Source organism: Triplophysa dalaica, chromosome 5 (assembly GCF_015846415.1).
Source record: "Triplophysa dalaica isolate WHDGS20190420 chromosome 5, ASM1584641v1, whole genome shotgun sequence".
NCBI classification, from domain to species: Eukaryota; Metazoa; Chordata; class Actinopteri; order Cypriniformes; family Nemacheilidae; genus Triplophysa; species Triplophysa dalaica.
In genome coordinates, this window is record NC_079546.1 from 14016324 (window position 1) to 14039355 (window position 23032).

Here is a 23032-nt window from a genome sequence, read left to right on the forward strand (position 1 = left end):
ACGTGCGGCACGTGGACCCCGTTCATTGGGTTATACGTTGACTGACAGTGGCCCTTGTCCAATCACCAAAAGACACAAAAAGATCAGGGGCTGACGCGGAAATCCGAATGTGAAGCTGTTGGGAAGCCGGCATGGATATATACAACTATATCAATTTGCACAACAAGCGACTTTCACGCGAGAGACTACATTTTGATTCATGATATTTTAACCAGCTTGTGCAAGACATGAATCTTTAAGTAAAGATTGTACATTTGTGTAAGAAACATGGCATTAATTTGTAGTGTTTCTCAGATGTTCTGTATTCTTTTGGCATTGCCACTTGGGTCGGTCTTAACAAAGGACTTTAAAGCGTTATGCACAACATGCAGACAAATAACCCAAAATTTTGACAAGGTACGTTTTTCTATCAATGTCTGGTTGAAATGGTTGTCTTCCAGTAAATACAAATTTTAAATTAAAATAGTTATTCTGCACCTTTTTCTCTAGCAGTGGTTATGTATATTGATTACGTATAACCTAATACCTAATTCAAACGCTCCAAAATTAGAACAGTTTCCCTTGTCATCCATTGAAGCTCAAAATAGATTTGAAGTTTTACTATCAGCACAAAGAGTGTTTAGTGGCTAGTCGTTGTAAGTGGCAAGTGTCATGTTATAAACATTAAGTAAAAGTATTTTTGTAGTTCACTAGAAAGTACTGCACACATCGTCTGAACAAGTTGCTTATAATTCATTGCAAAAATGGCTAAGAAAAGTGATGGTAGATCTAAGAAAAGCTTTACACATTTGAAGTGTTAGATATGTGTCTACATACTGACATATTGAAGGTCAACCCTCCCTCCATCTCTTCCAGGGGTTGGAAAAAACCGTAAAGCAAAATTTTGGTGGTGGAAACACAGCATGGGAAGAAAGAAAACTCTCTAAATACGAATCAAGGTAAGATGAATAAACATGAATGACTTCTGCTGTAATTTGTTTCAAATAAGATGTGTCTTCATAAACTTTCATTTATTAAAATCTGTGGTTTTCTTAAGTGAGATTCGGCTAATGGAGATACTGGAGGGCTTGTGTGACAGTAGCAGTTTTGAGTGCAACAGCATGGTCGAAGAACACGAAGAACACTTCGAGACCTGGTGGTTTAAGAGGTCAGGACCACAAATGGAGAATTTATGTTGTGAATTTCTTTATCCTTATATTTTCTTTTATAATACTCCAGTACTCTTATGCCAGAGACATTTAGTAAAATGAGCATTTATTTATTTGTGTTTTGGCTGCAGGAAAGCAAAACACCCAGATCTGTTTAAATGGTTTTGTATTGACACAAATAAAATGTGTTGCCCTAAAGGCTCCTTCGGCCCTGACTGCAACAGTAAGTCAATTCAGATCAGATCTTTATTGTTTTAGTCTAGAAACAGTCTACCATTGAAATAGCACATAAGTAATACTAACTGTATGTATCAAGTACTTTCCCATTTTCTGTTGACATAATGTGCTGGATAAAGACCATACTGCACAGATAATAGATACCACAGTGCAATGCACACTTATGGCAGTTTATTTTTAAGTGCTATGAATGAACTGCAGCTATTCACGCACGGTGATTACGTCCGCTAAAATCTCAGCCAGCTAAACCACTTACGTTTTAATAGCGCTTTGGTATTTTGTCGCCAAGCAATAACGCTATGTTTACTAAAAAAACTTTTAAATTTCTGTGAACAGACAGTCCATCAAGCCTCAAGAAGCAAGAGTGCACTTAGTTTATTTTTCTTATTTGTGGATTTAGCTTGAAACGTATCTGGATTTGGCCTGAAATTAGCTTAAAGCCTTTCCCCTTTTTGGTTGTCGATGCTGGTTGTCGCAGTGTTTGAATATTTTGACTCACGTTGTTGACAGTTATCTTAAAGCGACTAAATGAAAAACATCATTGTTCCCAATGGATGCTACGTGCGCTGGATGTAAGTAACTGAGCTGGCTCTGACAAAACGCGGAAATGATCGTGCATAGTCCCCTACCATCAGAACCTTTTTATGTGTTTTTTTAACTAAAATGTTGTTACATATAATAAAAATTGCGCTGTAATACTATTTAATTAATTCTTGTTTTTAAGATAAAGTTGACACCGCATTCAAAGTATTCATTGTATTCAAAGTAATGTGATAATTATTTAAAATGATCGTAAGATGTCTGCTGTTTTACACACTTTTTCAATCATTATTGGTCGTAAGTATCATTTTAATATGAAAATGTCTGTAACATTGAATTGTTTTGTTTTATTTTAAGCTTGCATTGGAGGATTGGAACGACCATGTCATGGTAATGGAAAATGTGATGGAGATGGAACTAGGGATGGAAATGGGAGGTGCAGTTGTGATAAGGGTTATGAAGGAGAGTTTTGTTTGGACTGCAGTGATGGATTTTTTAGTGAACTGAGAAATGATACCTTCTCCCTGTGCAAAGGTAAACGCAAGTATCATATTTTATATTTGCTAATTATTCGTAGTAAAATTAGTTCCTGTTCAAGTGCAGACAATATGCTGCTGACATTCTTAGACGGTGGGATTCATTTAGACTTCGAGGAAGTGGATTTCTCACCGGACGCACACGCCTGGCCCGAAGTTAACTTGCAGTCTTGTGTTTGTTTATCAGTCTGGCTAGTGGCTAATTAAATACATTTTTATATTTCATTTATTTTACGTTAAGATGAATTAATATTTTATTTTATAATAATTGTATTAAATAAAAATCTGAAAATTTTTATTGTATGTTAATTCAGAGGTTGCGTTAACAGAAAATTCTCCGTCATTGATGGATTTTTTTATACCAGTGACCGAAAAATCTGAAGACCAACCGTCATTTTGACGGATTACAATGAGGACAGTTTGTAATTCCCCATTTGGTCAAGTTAGTAGCATCCTACCATTTCCTTTCATCAGAACATAATCGAAGGGACAAGTAAGTTTCCCATTCAGTACTCATAAATGCCTTGTCAATTCAGGGAACCCATGCGGGATCAGCAGAGACTCGGGTTGTGGAACCAGGGGTGTGAATAAACAAGACGACTATGGCGGCCCACCACCGTCTAATTTGCTTCGCCATAGTTTCAAAACGGGCTGAAAATCTTTTTGCACTTTTTATATAAACACCGCAATCTCTTCACTTTTTTACTTCAGAGAGCGACAGCGACTAGAGTCATTTTAGATAAACCTTTACTTTCAGTTAGTGGAAATACGTCTCTCTGCGTCTTCTCTTTTTGACCTAACCGCAGTTTAATGTCACCTGTAAGTGAATAAATGAATGATTACAAAACAGCGTGTACAAGCACCTGTCTTTGTTACTGACTGGACATAAGAACATTGTCTTTAATTTAGTATTTAATATCTGACAACACAAAAATTAAATATATAAACGACTTTAGCTTTATTGGGTATTAAAATGCAGAAAGTTCAAAGAACGCATGGGGATGGGTAAAACTAGATCATGAGGCAAAGTTTGGGCCACACTAGGCGTGCATGTGTGCAGTAACATTGTATGTGTTGTTTCTTTGAAACTGTCTAAAGAAACATTGACTATATTTTGTTTGATTGTTTTTTTTAGAGTGTCATGAGTCTTGTGTTGGCTGCTTTGGAGGTACCAGAAATGATTGTAAGGATTGTAGCAAGGGATGGGAGAAGGATCAAGAAGGTGCATGTATTGGTAAGAACAAGATTTCCAAAGTATTGAAATACGTAACAATGGAAATATTTGTGTATCAAGCGGCATCCCTCCGATCTCTTTCCTGAAACAAACATGGTAGTGACTTAAACTGCAATACAGCGATTGGCCACTAGAGCTCCAAAAAGAGACCACAATCTCATTGAACCCCATGTTAAAATGCCCAATTTAACAGCAGAAAAAAACATGATTACAGCCTGGTACAAAAAATAATTTGGTCTACATGTACATCTTACAAAATATCGTGAAAAAAGGTCAATATTTTTTGTCACTCGTTTTAGTAAGTGAAACCCATATATTATATAGATTCATTACACATAGTGTGAAATATTTCAAGCCTTTATTTTTTATATTAGGTTATAGGTTCATATAAGGATATTTTTTCTCTGCCAGTCTAAAGCGACTGCATATGCCTCATAGTTATAAGAACACACTATTATAATAAAAAAATAACCATGAATTGTCTTTTCTGTCCTTATAAACTGTTGACCGTTTGATTGTTTTAGTTCCATTACCACAGTTTAATACATCCCTTTTGGCGGGGAAGCTTTTATAATAAATGCATCTTTATATAAGGATAGTCTCATTTCCAACACTTCGCAAACGCAATTAAGTTCAATATAAAATTTTATAATAACCTAAAACAGTCTTCATTTAACATATCAGGAAGTAAATAAAAACAGTAAACATTTTGAACGCGCAATAGCTTAAAGCCAGTGCAGGCAGAACCTTTAATGTAATGTTCGATTTCAAAGTGTAATATTGTTTTTGTAGATTACCATGAGCGATCATTTAGCGTCAGTGAAAATCCTCACATTCATCACTCTTCAGTGGGCAGTTTACACCAATTACTTTAATGTGCCATGAAGGTCTATAGCGGCGCATAGCCTCCTCGATAGCGTGTCCGTCCTCTAAGCCTGAGTGGACCGATTTGTCACTCGAGGCTCGCTCCGAGCGGGTGAAAGTCCTGTGACAAGCAGCTAAATCAGAAATTAATGTTACAATGCGACAAAAGAAAGCCTACACACTGTCTTTCAGTTAATATGTGAGTGTGAATGTGAAACAACATCACTATTTTTATGATTACAAATGAATCATCCCTCAGCCCGTCAATGCGGTGAAGTCATCCTGTACCCGTAGCAGAGAAAAAGCCCGAAAGCATAATGTTTCCAACACTGTGCTTCTTGTAGTGATGGTGTTCTTGGGGTCATAGTCAGCATTTCTCTCCCTCCAAAAACAGGAGTCAATTTTGGCCTAACACCTTTGCCATGCCTTTTCTGAATCATTTTGATGTTCATTGTCAAACTTCAGACGACCCGGGCAGGCCTTCTTGGGCAGGAGGATTTCAATCTATTGTGGCTGTTACCAATGGTTTGCATGTTAACTGTGGTCCCAACTGTCTTGAAATCATGTAGTTCTTCCATGTAGTTCTGGGCTGATCTTTAACCTTTATCATGATCATCTATACCCCATTGGAGATATCTTGCAAGGAGCTCTAGACCAAGGGCAATTGAAAGTTATTTTGTATTTCTTCTATTTCCAAATAATCGCACCAACAGTTGGATCCTTCTCACCAAGCCTCTGTCTGACTCTCGAGCCTATTCAACCTATTCAATCTTCTCCCTGACATCCTTTAAAACCTATTTGGTCTAGACCATGGTGGTGGAGAGGTTGAAATGGAAGATACAGATTCTGTTGACAGGCATCTTTTATATACATAACAAGCTGACTTATGAGTACTTCCTTAAAGTGACAGGACAAATCTGTGGTCTATGGACACATAGCCAATCTGTGGAGCCAGAATTCTTGCTAGTTGGTAGATGAACAAATATTTAAACAACTGACTGAAATGCAAATCAAGTTATAACCTTTATATACCAATTTTTCACTTAATTTTTTTTATATTCTGTCTCTATCAGTTAAAATAAACCTTCCATACAAATGATAGACCCTTCATTTCTTCGTAAGCAGGCAAACTTACAAAATCAGCAGGGGATCAAATAATTATTTCCCTCACTGTATTACTCATACTGTCACAGTAGGAGAATGATGTGACATCACTGTGATCATTGCATGAGCTCACATGCTGACTGGGTGGTATATGTGGGAACTGTGTAAAAAGGCCACTTAATTCTTAGTTACTTATTTTAGATTTAGTATTTTATTCATATCTGTAATTCTAAGTCACATCTATTTGTGCTTCTCCTTATTTTTCCAAATTAAAATATTTCAGACATCAATGAATGTTCGAAAGATCCACTGCCATGTAAGGATGATCAATACTGCCTGAACACAGACGGTTCTTTTTCATGTAAAGGTTAGTTTAAACACATTATTAAGAATGTCCACATAATTGTGTACTCTGTATAAAAGACATCTGTTTATTGTTTTAATTTTCCAGCCTGTAATACCAAGTGCTCTGGCTGTATAGGACCTGGTGCTGATAGCTGCCTCACATGTGCTGTCGGCTATAAGGATGAGGGAGGCACCTGCACAGGTCTGAATTACCTGCATGCCCACACACATTGAGTGTCACAGAAATATCACAACATTACACAATCAGCTGTACACTCACTGGTTACATTATTAACTAAACCTGTTAAATCGCTTTTTATTCAACTCAATGCATCCAGGCATCTAGACGTGGTGAAGACAACTCGCTGTAGTTTAAAACAAGCATCAGGGACTATCTTCTCCATGCAAAAAATGCTATTGTCACAGGGTGAGGGACAAGGGGGAACTATTGTCCCGGGAAATGTTTCCGGGTGGGGCCAGTTAGAGTGTAACATCGAGCTGGTTCCGGGTGTTTCCCCATGTTTTGTGTCCGGGCGCAGCGACTGAATGCATAGATAAGCGTCAGCTGTGTGGGAGGACGGGAGAGAGCTGTGATTGGAACACGTACCCATAATGTGGATTATAAATACGGCGTGCGGACAGACGGAAAGGATAGAGCATCGGGGGTAGAGCATCGAGGGTAGAGCATCGAGGGGTACGGAACAGGAAGGATCGACGGGAAGGAAAGTCTTTCTCTGCATTCTGGGGAACTGGACGGGGAGATTTACGAGGTGAAAGCAAGCGGGATAGAAGAGTGGCTGAGTATCCATATCCTCCAGGCAGCAGATACCCCATACCTTGTTGGATATACAGACCTATAAAAGGGAGAGGACATCGGCTGGGACCTCGAATGGGAGCCTTATTCACTGTGAGTTTGCTGTGTACTGCAGTGCTTTGTGTGAAGTGAACACGTGTGACTCTTTGAAGTGATTTACCATGTGCACGAGTGAGGGTGGTTAATCCTGCTTCCACCCGTTGGCTCAGTGGGTAGAAAGTCTCTTACCACATTCTGTTCTATGGATTGCTACTGCCTGTTCCGAAGGAAAGTTGCTGGAAGCCGCTGCCTGCTCTGAAGGAAAGCCGCTGTGAGGAAGTTTCTTACCACATTCTGTTCTATGGACTGCCGCTGCCTGTTCCGGAGGAAAGTTGCTGGAAGCCGCTGTCTGCTCTGAAGGTAAGCCGCTGTGAGGAAGTTTCTTACCACATTCTGTTCTATGGACTGCCGCTGCCTGTTCCGGAGGAAAGTTGCTGGAAGCCGCTGTCTGCTCTGAAGGAAAGCCGCTGTGAGGAAGTTTCTTACCACATTCTGTTCTATGGATTGCCACTGCCTGTTCCGAAGGAAAGTTGCGGGAAGCCGCTGCCTGCTCTGAAGGAAAGCCGCTGTGAGGAAGTTTCTCACCACATTCTGTTTTATGGATTGCCACTGCCTGTTCCAAAGGAAAGTTGCTGGAAGCCGCTGTCTGCTCTGAAGGTAAGCCGCTGTGAGGAAGTTTCTTACCACATTCTGTTCTATGGACTGCCGCTGCCTGTTCCGGAGGAAAGTTGCTGGAAGCCGCTGTCTGCTCTGAAGGAAAGCCGCTGTGAGGAAGTTTCTTACCACATTCTGTTCTATGGACTGCCGCTGCCTGTTTCGAAGTAAGGTTGCTGGAAGCCGCTACCTGCTCTGAGGAGGAACGATTGAGCCAATCCTCTGCTTCGTGACCCGCCGGATTGGGACTGAGGTGCCAGGAGCTCCAACCGCTGCTGGACAGGGGAGATCAGAGTTGGGGCTCGCTCACTACGTGTTTTAGCTATAGGGAGTTTTTATTATAATAAAACCGAACTTTTAATTACATACCTTGTTGTCCGTCTGTGGTGTCTCTGGGTAACTCCTCGAGGTGGTCTGTCCGTGAGGGGCTCGTCCCGGCCCGTGACAAACTTGGCGTAGTCGGCGGGGTTCCACCTCGAGTTGAGCGACCGGAGATCCAGGATGGCGGACGAGGACTTGGCAGCAGTCCGGCCCCCTGTTATGCCTGTCTTTGTGGGTGCCCCTTGGGCCCAGAAGTATGGAGGGCCAGGATCAGAATTGAACTTGATGGACTGGAAGGCTCAGGTAGAGTACCTAGCGGGGCTGCAAGGGCTGAGTGCCTCGCAGAAGACTCAGTTCGTGTTGAATTCACTTGAAGGCGAGGCTAAAAGGGAAGTACAAGCTGCGCCCCAAGCGACCCGAGGCACTGCCCAAACAATCTTTGACTTCCTGGTCGGGCAGTACGGTGACGCCACCCCGGTGGCCGTCCTGAGAGCCCAGTTCTTCAATTGTAAACAAGGACCCAGGCAGACTCTGCGGGCTTTCGCCCTAAGACTACGGGAGCAGTTCGCTAAGTTGAAGGGGCGACGTGAACATGGCTTGGGGGAAGGAGAGACCTTGCTGCGGGACCAGTTCCTCTTGGGACTCCGCGAGGGGCCAATCCGGCAGAGTTTATGCCTACAGCTTCGCCGGGACCCGGGGCTGATGTTCGAATGTCTGAGGCGAGAGGCCTTGGCCCTGGAACTGGACCATGTAGAGATAGCGGATCCTTCCTTGTGTATGACCACTAGTGGGAGTTGTGCCCCTACACCTTCGGAAGTCTCTGATTGGAAGCAGACCTTACGGACGGAGCTTATGCAGGATGTTCGAGAACAAATGACTGAGTTGTCTAGAACCCTTGTGGAGGAGTTGCGTCGGGGACGGTCCCAACCCTCAACCTTGCCCCGAGAACGTTCTCATTCGGACGGGATTCGAGAGCTGGGACGACGTCCTATCCGGCCTACTGGTTCGAGGTTCCAGTGGGACGAACAGGGACGGCCCTTCTGTAACAGCTGCGGAGAGCCTGGGCACATTAGCCGTCAGTGCGGCTCCCGCCGTGGCTCGCAAGGGGGTTTTTAGAGTCACCGGCCACTGTGGGTCAAGTGGTCGGGGCCCCTTTAATGGACCCTCCTTCATTGTTTGTTCGTAGAGCCAGTTTGGTGGGACACTGCCCGACGGTAGAGGTCCAAGTGCATGGCGTTGAGTTCCGGTGCCTGATGGATACTGGTTCCCAAGTCACCTTGTTCTCTGAAAGTCTGTCTCGAGAACTTTTTGATGCCTGTCAACTGCAGGGAATGGAAGCCCCGTGGCTCACTCTGAGAGGGGCGAATGGCCTGGATATCCCCTATGTTGGGTACTTGGTAACGGATATCAAGATTCATGGGGTCACCCTACCCCAGAAAGGGGTAGTGATTGTTCGAGACCACTGTTTAGGGGTACATCGAGCTCTTCTAGGCATGAATGTCCTTACCGACTGCTGGGAAGAAGTATTCCGTGTTAGACCAGCTCGAACGACTCCGATGGCGGAGAGGAGGGAAAGGGAGCAGATTGTGGCTGACTGTCGTAGAATCCAGATGTCCAATTCCCAGGGGGACAGAGAAGATACTGGTAGAGTGCCCTGTCGTTATGCCCTTTCTGTCCCAGCAGGGAGCGAAGCGGTTGTCTGGGCCCGGTTACCTGCTCGATCGTATGGACCGGAAGATTGGGTCATGGTGGAGCCCCATTGGGACTGCCAAAGAGTGGAAGTGGCTCGAGGACTTGCGGTGGTCCGCCGAGGCCGTGTTGCTGTGAGGGTGCGGAATGTGAACCCATACCCCGTTAACCTCTACCGTCACCAGCGATTGGTCAGAGTTACCTCGGTGAGCCCTTGCCAGGTGAGGGAGGGCAGAGAAGTTCACTTCTGTCAAGTAAGCTCCACGGTGGTCGAGGTAGCCCTCGGGCGAGTAGATCCGCCGAAGGACCCTATCGGGGAGGGGAAGCCGGTACATCTCCTGGGGAAGTCGCTGCAAGGAGAGGGTCTGGAAGAGGACCAGGCAAAACAGCTCCAGGACTTCCTGGCAAAGTGGCAGCACATATTCTCAGCCCATGACGAGGACTATGGGTGTACGGACATTGTGAAGCATCCGATTTGTACCGGCGATGCCGCTCCCAGTCGAGAGCGCTACCGCCCGGTGCCACCAACTTTGTATTCGGAGGTCCGTACCCTATTACGAGGGATGCTGGATAAGGGGGTTATCCGCGAGAGTAGCAGTCCGTGGGCCGCCCCGATCGTCCTAGTAAGGAAGAAGACTGGAGCTTGGAGATTCTGTGTGGATTATCGAAAGCTGAATCAAGTTACCAAGAAAGATGCTTTCCCCTTGCCGAGGATAGAGGATTCCCTAACCAGTTTGACACAGGCCGCGTGGTATTCCACCCTAGATCTCGCCAGCGGGTATTGGCAGGTACGGGTGGAGGAGAGGGATCGGGAGAAGACTGCTTTCACTACCCCCTTTGGACTCTTCGAATGGGATCGGATGTCGTTTGGACTGTGTAACGCCCCAGCTACATTCTAGCGGTTGATGCAGCGGTGCCTGAGCAGTCAGTTGATGGATTCTGCACTGGTGTATCTGGACGATGTGATCGTTTATTCCCCGGATTTTACCTCACACCTACGGCATCTAGAACAGGTGTTTCAAGCGATGGAGAAATATGGACTGAAGCTACAACCAGACAAGTGCCAATTGCTCCAAAAGGAGGTGGAATTCCTGGGTCACCGTGTGAGTGCCGCTGGAGTCTCTGTGGACCCGGATAAAGTGGCGGTTGTCCAAGGTTGGGAACCACCTAAGACGGTGCGGCAAGTAAGGTCCTTTCTGGGTTTTGTTGGATACTACCGGCGTTTTATAAAGGATTTCTCCAAGACTGCCAAGCCATTAAACCAACTTCTTGCAGGTTCGGGTCGCCCTCGTGGCCGAAGCTCTCCCCCTGTCACTTGGGATTCTGAATGCGAAATAGCCTTTCAAAGGCTTAAACAGGAATTACTGCAGGCTCCCATTTTGGCCTATGCGGATTTCACCCAACCCTTCATCCTCTATACTGATGCCAGTAATACCGGGCTGGGAGCGGTGTTGGCACAACAACAACAGGGGATGGAACGGGTTATCGCTTATGCGAGCAGGAGCCTCCATCCGGCCGAGCGGAACGATTCCAATTACAGTTCCTTTAAGATCGAGCTGCTGGCCATGAAGTGGGCCGTATGTGAGAAGTTTAAAGATTACCTGTGGGGGGCACAGGTACTCGTGGTCACGGATAACAACCCGTTGGTGCACTTGCGTACGGCCAAATTGGGGGCCGTTGAACAACGATGGGTAGCTCAGCTGGCCAACTACGACTACCAGCTGCAGTATCGACCGGGCCGAGAACATACTAACGCAGATGTATTGTCTAGACTCCCGGTGTCTGATACTGGGAGTTCCCCTCCGATGTGTTCAGCTGGGCAGGAAGAGGAGTTGATGGTAAGGGTGGTGGAGGCGGTCGGATGTCACCCGGAGGAAACTCCTGCTAGTTGGGGGAGAGGACTATGTCCTTGTTGCGGAGATGCTTCTACTGGTCCGGGATGGAGGCGTCAGTGAATCTGTTCATCCAGGGCTGCCCCCGCTGTACGCTCTTCAAGGCCCGAAGAGAGGTGAGGGCCCCTCTGGTTCCATTGCGCCCTAAGGCCCCCTTACACATTGTGGCAATGGATTATCTGACATTGAGCCGACCCACGGATCGTTTCCAGAATATCCTGGTGGTGACAGATCTATTCACCAAGTATGCCTGGGCGATTCAGACTCTAGACCAAACAGCGACCACTACTGTGAATGCCCTCTGGAGGGCGGTGTTTCAACCGTTCGGGTGTCCGGAAACCTTACACTCAGATCAGGGGCCAAATTTCGAGTCTAAGGTGGTGCAGGAACTGTGCCGGCTCTATGGGTGTAAGAAGACCCATACGACTCCGTACCACCCTCAGGGCAACGGAGGGTGTGAACGGTTTAATCAGACCCTGTTGAGCCTATTAGGAACTCTGGACACAGACCATCAGAGCCATTGGATCGACAGTCTTCCTGCCCTGACCCAAGCGTATAATAACAGTGTGCATAGTACTACCGGCTACGCCCCTACCTACCTGATGTTCGGGAGACATGTGCGCCTACCCACGGATTTGCTTTGGGGGACGGCTATGGTCGGAGAGTCTCTGAGTCTTACAGACTGGGCGAGTCGTCATCACCAACAACTCCATACGGCCTACCAACGAGTCAAGGATCAAATTGGTAGGGCGGCCGATAAAAATAAGAGGTTGTACGATCGTACGGCTCGGGAGGCTCCCCTGTTACCTGGAGAGCGGGTACTCATACGGGACAATCGGCGTAGAGGGAAGGGGAAGCTCAGTGACCGGTGGGAGGCTCAGCCGTACGTGGTGGAGCGACAACAAAGACCCCATCAGCCGGTATACACCGTCCGGCCCGAAGGGAGGGATGGTCCGGAGCGGGTGTTACATCGGAACCTACTCCGCCCTTGCCCAAATTATCCGAAGCCCACGACTGGGATTCCTGCAGTCCCGGCGTCCCCGAGGCCACCCTTGGTGGGGTGGGCGGTGGCCCCGAGAGGCCCAGAGGTGGAGGCGAGAAGAGTGAACCCCGTTTCGCCTCCTAGACGTTCACAACGGGAGACACGAGGACAACCCCCGGAGAGATTTGGAGATTGGGTTTCGGGTCCCCCGGTCTAGGGACTAGACCGAAATGGTGGGGGAGGATGTCACAGGGTGAGGGACAAGGGGGAACTATTGTCCCGGGAAATGTTTCCGGGTGGGGCCAGTTAGAGTGTAACATCGAGCTGGTTCCGGGTGTTTCCCCATGTTTTGTGTCCGGGCGCAGCGACTGAATGCATAGATAAGCGTCAGCTGTGTGGGAGGACGGGAGAGAGCTGTGATTGGAACACGTACCCATAATGTGGATTATAAATACGGCGTGCGGACAGACGGAAAGGATAGAGCATCGGGGGTAGAGCATCGAGGGTAGAGCATCGAGGGGTACGGAACAGGAAGGATCGACGGGAAGGAAAGTCTTTCTCTGCATTCTGGGGAACTGGACGGGGAGATTTACGAGGTGAAAGCAAGCGGGATAGAAGAGTGGCTTAGTATCCATATCCTCCAGGCAGCAGATACCCCATACCTTGTTGGATATACAGACCTATAAAAGGGAGAGGACATCGGCTGGGACCTCGAATGGGAGCCTTATTCACTGTGAGTTTGCTGTGTACTGCAGTGCTTTGTGTGAAGTGAACACATGTGACTCTTTGAAGTGATTTACCATGTGCACGAGTGAGGGTGGTTAATCCTGCTTCCACCCGTTGGCTCAGTGGGTAGAAAGTCTCTTACCACATTCTGTTCTATGGATTGCTACTGCCTGTTCCGAAGGAAAGTTGCTGGAAGCCGCTGCCTGCTCTGAAGGAAAGCCGCTGTGAGGAAGTTTCTTACCACATTCTGTTCTATGGATTGCCACTGCCTGTTCCGAAGGAAAGTTGCTGGAAGCCGCTGTCTGCTTTGAAGGAAAGCCGCTGTGAGGAAGTTTCTTACCACATTCTGTTTTATGGATTGCCACTGCCTGTTCCAAAGGAAAGTTGCTGGAAGCCGCTGTCTGCTCTGAGGGTAAGCCGCTGTGAGGAAGTTTCTTACCACATTCTGTTCTATGGACTGCCGCTGCCTGTTCCGGAGGAAAGTTGCTGGAAGCCGCTGTCTGCTCTGAAGGAAAGCCGCTGTGAGGAAGTTTCTTACCACATTCTGTTCTATGGACTGCCGCTGCCTGTTCCGGAGGAAAGTTGCTGGAAGCCGCTGTCTGCTCTGAAGGAAAGCCGCTGTGAGGAAGTTTCTTACCACATTCTGTTCTATGGACTGCCGCTGCCTGTTCCGGAGGAAAGTTGCTGGAAGCCGCTGTCTGCTCTGAAGGAAAGCCGCTGTGAGGAAGTTTCTTACCACATTCTGTTCTATGGATTGCCACTGCCTGTTCCAAAGGAAAGTTGCTGGAAGCCGCTGTCTGCTCTGAAGGTAAGCCGCTGTGAGGAAGTTTCTTACCACATTCTGTTCTATGGACTGCCGCTGCCTGTTCCGGAGGAAAGTTGCTGGAAGCCGCTGTCTGCTCTGAAGGAAAGCCGCTGTGAGGAAGTTTCTTACCACATTCTGTTCTATGGACTGCCGCTGCCTGTTCCGGAGGAAAGTTGCTGGAAGCCGCTGTCTGCTCTGAAGGAAAGCCGCTGTGAGGAAGTTTCTTACCACATTCTGTTCTATGGACTGCCGCTGCCTGTTTCGAAGTAAGGTTGCTGGAAGCCGCTACCTGCTCTGAGGAGGAACGATTGAGCCAATCCTCTGCTTCGTGACCCGCCGGATTGGGACTGAGGTGCCAGGAGCTCCAACCGCTGCTGGACAGGGGAGATCAGAGTTGGGGCTCGCTCACTACGTGTTTTAGCTATAGGGAGTTTTTATTATAATAAAACCGAACTTTTAATTACTTACCTTGTTGTCCGTCTGTGGTGTCTCTGGGTAACTCCTCGAGGTGGTCTGTCCGTGAGGGGCTCGTCCCGGCCCGTGACACTATCCTTGAACATTGCCGGCTGCTTTTTGTTACCACAATGCGCCCCGTCCCCGGACATGGGGAGAGTACTGCGAGTTTGAAAGAACCCTCTCCCCGGACAGCATGCCAAATACACATAACTTTTAACCTGCCCGTGAATTATCTATTGATGAATATCGCGCGTTTGAATTAAAATAATAGTCCGTCCATAAAACGTATTCACATAATTCACACCTACTGCGCTGGGGACTTAAAGTGAGAGGACTCAGGTGGAGCGATTCGAGTGGGCGTGGCTTCAGCGCCAACAGCATGCTCGCCCCCAGTGTTTGAGAGCAGAGAGTCCTGCTTGTTTTTCCAAGACATGTTTTATTTACTTGGATGTTTTTTTCTTAAAAAGTTATTTTGTGTGACAACAACTCAGAACAAATATTTTAATGTCGCTTTACTCGTACTTTAATTTCAGTTCATGCATACTTTAGATTGCATTTTAGGACACGGGATATTTAAATACTCGCACTTATTGTTTGGCAGAAGCACGAGTTGAGTTTCACTTTCACTTTCGCAGCCTTATAGTCTTGTGTAACCCGCAGCAACATCTCTAAGTTACCTTATTGTCCGCCTATTTAAAAAAACTGTCTTTGCTCCACATTGCTGCGAGCTAAGGCAGAATATAAATTAAGGCCTGACAGAAATGTCACATGCTGACGTGTCTTAGGTTTTACTTATAAATTATTTTAAGAAACCCTGTCCCCAAATAATGTCCCCAATAATGGTTTGTTCTGTGCTTGCAGATGTGAATGAATGCGAGCAATCAGAGGCAGTATGTATTAAAGAACACCAGGAGTGTTTTAACACAGATGGAAGCTTTACGTGCCAATGCACAACTGGTTTTCAAGAGCAAGATGGTGTGTGTGTGAAACAGCAAGAACAAGGTTAGTTTTTGCAATGTACACCTTTCATAGATTTTTTCACTTTACTGGTTTGATAGGGTCAACTTTAGTCTTAAAGGGAACCCTGGGTATAAAGAGATGTATGGCTTAGTATATTTACAATAGCATTGACTTTATAAATGTGAAATAAAAAAAAAACTGTGTAGCTGTCACCGTATTCTTAAACTTTGAAATAATATTTTTACTCTGAGGCCGTTATTTTTTTTGCTGCAAAATACTTGACGTCAAATGGTTGCAACTTTTAATGCTATGGCGAAGCAAACACGTTTTTCACTGTTGAAAATATATATCTGTAAAATATGAAACGTCAAACATAAGATCGGATATATAAAAACACAGGCACAATAGGTGGCGGTATGTTCTCTTAACACAAGGCTGCGTGCCATAAAACAAGAATGCATTGAGTAAGCTTCTGTTCAACATATGCATTAAACCACAGCTTTAAATTAGGGATGGGTCTTTTTCAAATAAAACAGATTTAAATATTCGATCTAATGAATATTTGAATATTAATTTTTATTTATTTAAATTAAGTTCATAAAGACATCAATTATATTTCTTTACATGAGTCTACCTTAGACTCGAATTAGAAACTGTTGAGCCACATAATTCCTTAGCATTATACATTAGTAATGTTAGCAGTGCATAATGTGTTCCTGGCTGCCGGTGTGTAAACTTAAAATATTTAAATTAACTTGTGATTTTAGGAGGACTTTTATGTGTTGTTATAAAGTAATTACAGATGAACCAAAGAGGTATTAAATAAGAAAGATTGTTAGTTTCTTCTGTAGCAGTAACTTAACCCTGTGGTGAGGCAGTTTTTTATTCTCATGAAAAACACAGAATATTGAATAGCCTTTTTTTAATTTCGAATAATTATTGCAGATAGAATATAATTCAGTAAAATTGAATTCAAATTTTGATAGACTGGAAATAATTGTTTCGTAAAGTTACGCTTGCCTCTGGAACCATCTAGCTGGCAAAAAACAATAACGTGCAAAACACATCAATAATTATACAAAAATCTGATTGCAGTCTTTTTATTAAGGTATACAATGAAACAATCCAATATTCATTGTAATTGTACGTTCCAGAATTTTGGTGATAAAAGGAGAAAAAAGAAAATGGAGAGAAGATTAAACAAAAGTAAAGAACACATGAAAAACTGAACATACAAGTTCCATAAACATGGAACAAATCAAAAAACAACCCCTTACCTCCATCCCCACCCTAGGGACTTAAATCATGTCACACTTCTAGTGCGGTCAACCCAACGTGATTTACTTTCCTTTCTTATCAAAATAAACAGAAGAGGGGACTAAATCCTATCAATGTTGTCCAATTTATTCACCATCAGGAATAAAAAAAAATCCAAGTGTACTAACCTTAATAATTTCTTCCAGTTTCTTCCACTTCTAAGCTGGTGGGGTTTCTATTGTTATCCAGAATATTAGGATGAGTTACTTGGCCACAATAAGTCCATAGGACAGCAACTGTTGTTGAAGTTTTTGAAGAGAAATGATTTTACCAGAGATTCCAAATATAACCAGAAGGGGGTCAGGTTATAATACATTGTGTGAAATATCTGACAGAGTTTCAAATACTTCAGTCCAGAAAAGGGTTAATTTAGAACAAAGAACATAACTATGCAAGAGAGTGGCTACATCAGTCTATAGATTTTTCACCATTTTTTGACAAATATCAAAGTCTATTTAATTTTGTTTTTCATATAATGGAGTTGATGGCTAGTCTTAAATTGAAAAAGGCAATTCCTAGAATTGACAAAACATGTATGAATGTTCTCTAGTATGTCAGTCCAGAAATTTTAACATATCTCCTCCCCTCTTTCTTGCTTCCACTGCAATTTTAAACTCCCGTTAGAAGGTAAGATCTTTGATAACAATGAGTTGTACAGGACAGATGTCAGATAATTGACTCCTACAAGCCGCAAGAGATCATCCAGGGTATATGCTTTCTTACATAATCCCCAATCTGTAAATATCTAAAAAAATTACTTGCCTGCAAACCATATTTATCCTTCAACTGTCTTAAGGAGGCAAAAATGTAATTTATGAAAAGGTCTCCAATAGTACGATGACTTAAGGCAGAATCCATAGTGAAAGGGATAAATGTAGTGTTCCTGTTGATTGGTAAAAGTCCAGTTTTGATTTGATCAGTTTCCAAATATGAATTGTACTGTGAATTATACAGTTATGGTTATACTGAACTGTCTATCTGTATAGGAGACTGTATGACTGCACCAATATCATACGGGCTAATGCCCTATCTTTTCCATTTGAATCCAAATTCAGTATGATCTAACCACATTATGATAGCATGAAGAGCACAAGCATAATAATAAAGGGCAAAATTTGGAAGGGCCATTCTACCATCAATTTAAGATTTACAAAGGTGTGCTTTACTTATTCTATGAGCTTTGTAATCCAACAAAAAGGGTATAATAATGGAACCTAGTTGTTTGAAAATAGTATTTTGTAAAAATATTAGAATGTTTTGAAAGATGTCATTTGTTGGATAAAGATCATTTTAAATATATTGACCCTTCCTACTAAAGAAATAGGCATGGATCTCCTAGAACAGGGGTGCTCAAAGTTTTTTTATCAAAGGTCCGAATCTGAATTCTTGTCAACGTCAAAGGTCCGGTACAATTATTATTTAAAAAATTGCTTTTAATAAACATTGAGAAAAAAAAACAAGTATATGAAGAGTTTATTTGTTTTTAAACATGTTTTTAATGTGTTGGTTAGTATTAGTAGTTGATTGTATTTTATATTATCACCTAATCAAAAGAGCCAAATTCACCAATCATTTATATTTATTTGAATTGCAAAAAATTACTTGTTTTTATTGTGCAATCAACTCTTCATATGCTAATCATCAAATTCATGGCGTCATCTAGTCATACTTCTAGTCAACTGTCTTAACTGTTACATACTCTGCTGAATTTTTATTCAACAAAATGCAAAAAGCCCTTCTTATTTATATATTTTCTGCTTATGAAATAGTACTTCAATGTAACTTTTAGTGAATTGGACAGCATAAATATCCGTCTGGTCAACAAACTATGCAAATATTTACAGACAAACTACATCCATATTCATATGCCCAGGGTCTGACAGAGTTTTGGAAACTGCGTTTTGTTTGGTTGGTTTAATGTGCTTATGTTTTTTGCCGGTCGCTGCACCCTAGCAAAACCTTGCAACTGTACCGGCAACATTTTATCTACGCGCTTAACCTGAAAAAGTTGGTAAACACTACTAAAGATGCCCCGCGCGCATAAGAAGCGTGCAAAACGCTCTCTGCTAACGGGAAAACAATTAAAAAGATGTTAAAAAGACATCTAACAGCAATAAACGCCTAAACTGGTTTGTGCGTGCGTATGCGCGTGCGTGCATGCGTGCGTGCATTGTTTTTATATGTTAGTGGGGACCTAAACCTGAATACATAAATTGTGGGGACCGAAACCTGAACCCATAAATTTAATAACATACAAATAGTTATATTAATAGACACTCGCCAAACACAAAGCGGAAGTTAACTGGTTGTCAGGCGTGCACACTTCTGATGAAACGCTCTATAGGCATTAATTCACTCTAAGACTTAGATATATTAGAGCAAGATTGTGTGCTATTTAAAGATGTCGTAAATCATTAACTTTTTTATTTAAAAGCGAAATGCAAAGAGTTACACGGGCCGCATGCACATATCATAAAGCTGCTATATAGTCGGCTGGGAATTAATCTGATAAACATTATACTAAAGATCACATACAAAAGCTGCCTTTTTACATTTTTAAACATTATCTCTATGTTATGTTTATAAGACAAGTGGAAGAAAGACCTACTATACAGTGGGTACGGAAAGTATTAAGATCCTCTTAAATTTTTCACTCTTTGTAATATTGCAGCCATTTGCTAAAATCATTTGTTCATTTTTTTTCCTCATTTATATACACAAAGCACCCCATATTGACAGAAAAACACAGAATTGTTGACATTTTTGCAGATTTATTAAAAAAGAAAATTATACTGATTGGACTTGATTAGGAAAGCCACACATCTGTCTATACAAGACCTTACAGCTCACAGTGCATGTCAGAGCAAATGAGAATCATGAGGTCAAAGGAACTGCCTGAAGAGCTCAGAGACATAATTGTGGCAAGGCACAGATCTGGCCAAGGTTACAAAAAAATTCTGCTGCACTTAAGGTTCCTAAGAGCACAGTGGCCTCCATAATCCTTAAATGGAAGACGTTTGGGATGACCAGAACCCTTCCTAGAGCTGGCCGTCTGGCCAAACTGAGCTATCGGGGGAGAAGAGCCTTGGTGAGAGGTAAAGAAGAACCCAAAGATAACTGTGGCTAAGCTACAGAGATGCATTCGGGAGATGGCAGAGAGTTGTTGAAAGTCAACCATCACTACAGCCCTTCACCAGTCGGGCTTTGTGGCAGAGTGGCCCGACGGAAGCCTCACCTCAGTGCAAGACACATGAAATCCCGCATGGAGTTTGCTAAAATGCACCTGAAGGACTCCAAGATGGTGACAATTAATATTCTCTGGTCTGATGAGACCAAAATAGAACTTTTTGGCTTTAATTCCAAGCGGTATGTGTGGAGAAAACCAGGCACTGCTGATCAACTGTCCAATACAGCCTCAGGTGTGAAAAACTTGTTGCATCTTTCCCAAAAAGACTCATGGCTGTATTAAATCAAAAGGGTATTTCTACTAAATACTGAGCAAAGGGTCTGAATACTTAGGACCATGTGGTATTTCAGTTTATCATTTTTTAAAAATGTCAACAATTCTGTGTTTTTCTGTCAATATGGGGTGATGTGTGTACATTAATGAGGAAAAAAACAAACTTAAATGATTTTAGCGAATGGCTCCAATATAACAAAGAGTGAAAAATTTAAGGGGGTCTGAATACTTTCGGTACCCACTGTATATCAAGCATATCACTTGAGAAATGTAGTCCTCATCACATGATATGATTACACCCTCACAGAAGCGGTCTGTCTTAACTCTAGATCTGTGTTTGAATGTGAAGCACTCTTTTGGCTAAAATAATCTTCACCTGGTTGTCAACGCCACGAACAGTAGGTGTTGCTCATCAGTTTTCAAAAATATTTTTTAATAGATTCCCGCATGAAACAATGTAAAGGTATTACAATTCAATTTTTTGTTTTGTTAATACTTCATTGCATAGTTCGGTCAAACTAAATAAGACTTAATTAAACAGTACAAAAACACATACCTTCTTGTTAAGCTTCGCGTTGGGACATCGGTTAGGTTCTGTATTTACATCATAATCACATTGATTAAAGTTATAGCGTAACAGTGTTTAGCAACATGACATGCTTGAATGATGACAAAAAGTGCTGTACCGATAACAATATATCTCAGGTATAAAAAATGAAATTACCATCTGTCACTTGTGAACACATCTGTTTGGATTGTGAATGTCTAACAATACAACAATTTGGAATGCTTGGGTATATTAACCTTTTTTCCTGGATCTGTCAATAAAATTTCACCCGTCAAGACATAAGCCTTTGGGTCACTTAAAAACATTTCTTGCGTTAAGTCTTGTTTACCGAGCTAGTTTGAATGATCATCTTTTTTTTTGCATTGTACACTATCTAAACTGTGTACAACAAAACTAGATCACTTCTATAACCAGATTTATACTGGGGGCAAGGGGCACTCACAGTGAATTTGCCAAATAACCGGAGTAATTTACCTTGCAGTGTAGACTCACAGGCAATGTTTAGAATGATGTTATGCTAAATTTAAATATGTTATAACATTTATATCATAATTTTGTCAGCAGAAGAAAATCCGGACGTGCCTGCAATTAATTCTGAAGATTCCCAAACTCCTGATTCACCAGAAAAACGCGAGGATCTCTGACACTGGTTTGGATGCAAAAAACTATCACCAGGGGGCAACGTTTAAGAGCACTAGTATCTGCAGCTGTAGATCAGACCTCTAATAAAATTTAGAATAATTGGGACTTACAGTTCATGCTCCACAACCTGTACTCTGTGATTTAGTAACTCATATGTTTGGGTTGGATGTGTGTGTGTGTTTTCTTTTTAATAAAGTCAAACTAAAAGAGTTCTTTCAACATTGTCCAAGCACATACACTAGTTTTGACTGCCCACATAGTTTTGTGATGCATATTAAAAACTGTCACAATCAAGCGCCTTAGACTCTCAAAGGTTAAATATTTAAATAAACAAATGAAATTAAACAAACGTTCTAAATTATTTGGTTGCTGAGTGCAGAAAATGTAAGGTTCCTCCGGTAAGCAGTTGTCTCGGCAAGTCAAGTTGATAGTTGTACACCTGCTATTATTAAATATTATTAGGTATTAAACAAACATTTTTATTTAGGATATGCACTAGTGTTTATTCACTGTCATTAAAACTAACTTTACAATCTATGATGATCATGAAATGTCTGTCGCATGCCCATACTAGACTACTTCACGTTTGTCTCGGAGTATCTTTTTCACATTCAGGTAAGCTGAGACGCATAAAATATGGGAACATTTTCTCAGTTTTTTTCCTGGATCAACACAGCCCTGATGTTTACCGAACTGGCATCTGCAAAGACCTTGGTCAGTGCTGCATTACAAAAGCAATGGTTCCGGCTTACTTTAGCTTCTGATTTAAGGCATTTCAGCATCTTGGCTAATAACTTTTTCTGACAACAGCATTCCCATAAACGCCAGCTAATTAATATTTTACTAATAGTATACTCAAAACCTCTGCAAGACTGCATGCAGTCTCTGATCATGTATATCTTGGGTTGCCTCATGTATGATAATGTCATCAGAGATATTCTCCATTCACTCTATACCAGCGAGTGCTGCAGCAACTAAAAAATGTTGATATTGCTCACGGGCCAATGATACTATGAAGATCAGCCTTTTGTATCGTTACTGTATGTGCCAGTGTGTTCATCAAATGTGGTGATATCTCAGGACTGTGGTGAAAGCTCTTGCTTGTTTGGAAACCATGTCGAACTCTAACGCACGCAGTAAATGAGCAGAATTTACAGAGTGGGCTTGTAGCCACTATGAGGCTGCTCAGGTAGCACAAGCAGTATAAATAAGAGTTGTTCTACCACTGAAATAATTTTGGAAACATTTAGATAACCATAAATCTTTAGAATTTAAATACAAACGTGCCATGCGATGCCTTAACATTAGAGACTGAGCTATAAAGTCTCTGCAGGCATTCTATTATCTATGTTTAATTTATAAACAGAGTTTTTCCTTCTTCGTTTAAAAAAATAGCATACGCACACTATTAAGCTATGTCAAGAGCATTCCAAACCAATAGGTTGCGATAACCCTAACCATAAAGCTGTGTCGGCCAATCAGAAGGGAAACAAAGGAGAAAAGCATTGCAACGTCATAAGGGTGCCCTGATAAGACGAGCTCCTAAGCAAACATTAATGTTTTTGAGTATTAGGTTAATATTTAATTACAATTTACGCAAACGAATAGTGAACTCAATTTATAGCTTTAAACTGAAAGTGCCTAGTGGGCACCTTGATGTTGAAAAGACGTAACATTTATGTTAAAGGGGTCAGATTAT

General features: G+C 42.6%; 1 protein-coding gene across 2 annotated transcripts; it reads left to right on the forward strand.

The window, feature by feature from the left end:
- The first annotated feature begins 121 nt into the window (after positions 1-121).
- On the forward strand, positions 122-21543 carry creld2 (cysteine-rich with EGF-like domains 2). Of its 2 annotated transcripts, none has more exons than XM_056747441.1 (10): positions 122-396; positions 856-938; positions 1037-1147; positions 1280-1371; positions 2283-2459; positions 3597-3695; positions 5947-6030; positions 6115-6210; positions 15248-15388; positions 21253-21543. In XM_056747441.1, the coding sequence occupies exons 1-10, from the start codon at positions 268-270 to the stop codon at positions 21333-21335; spliced, it is 1095 nt and encodes a 364-aa protein (XP_056603419.1). In that variant the 5' UTR covers positions 122-267; the 3' UTR covers positions 21336-21543. The 2 variants fall into 2 exon arrangements, with proteins under 2 accessions (XP_056603419.1, XP_056603421.1); XM_056747443.1 differs by having other exon boundaries at positions 21256-21543.
- Positions 21544-23032: the final 1489 nt, after the last annotated feature.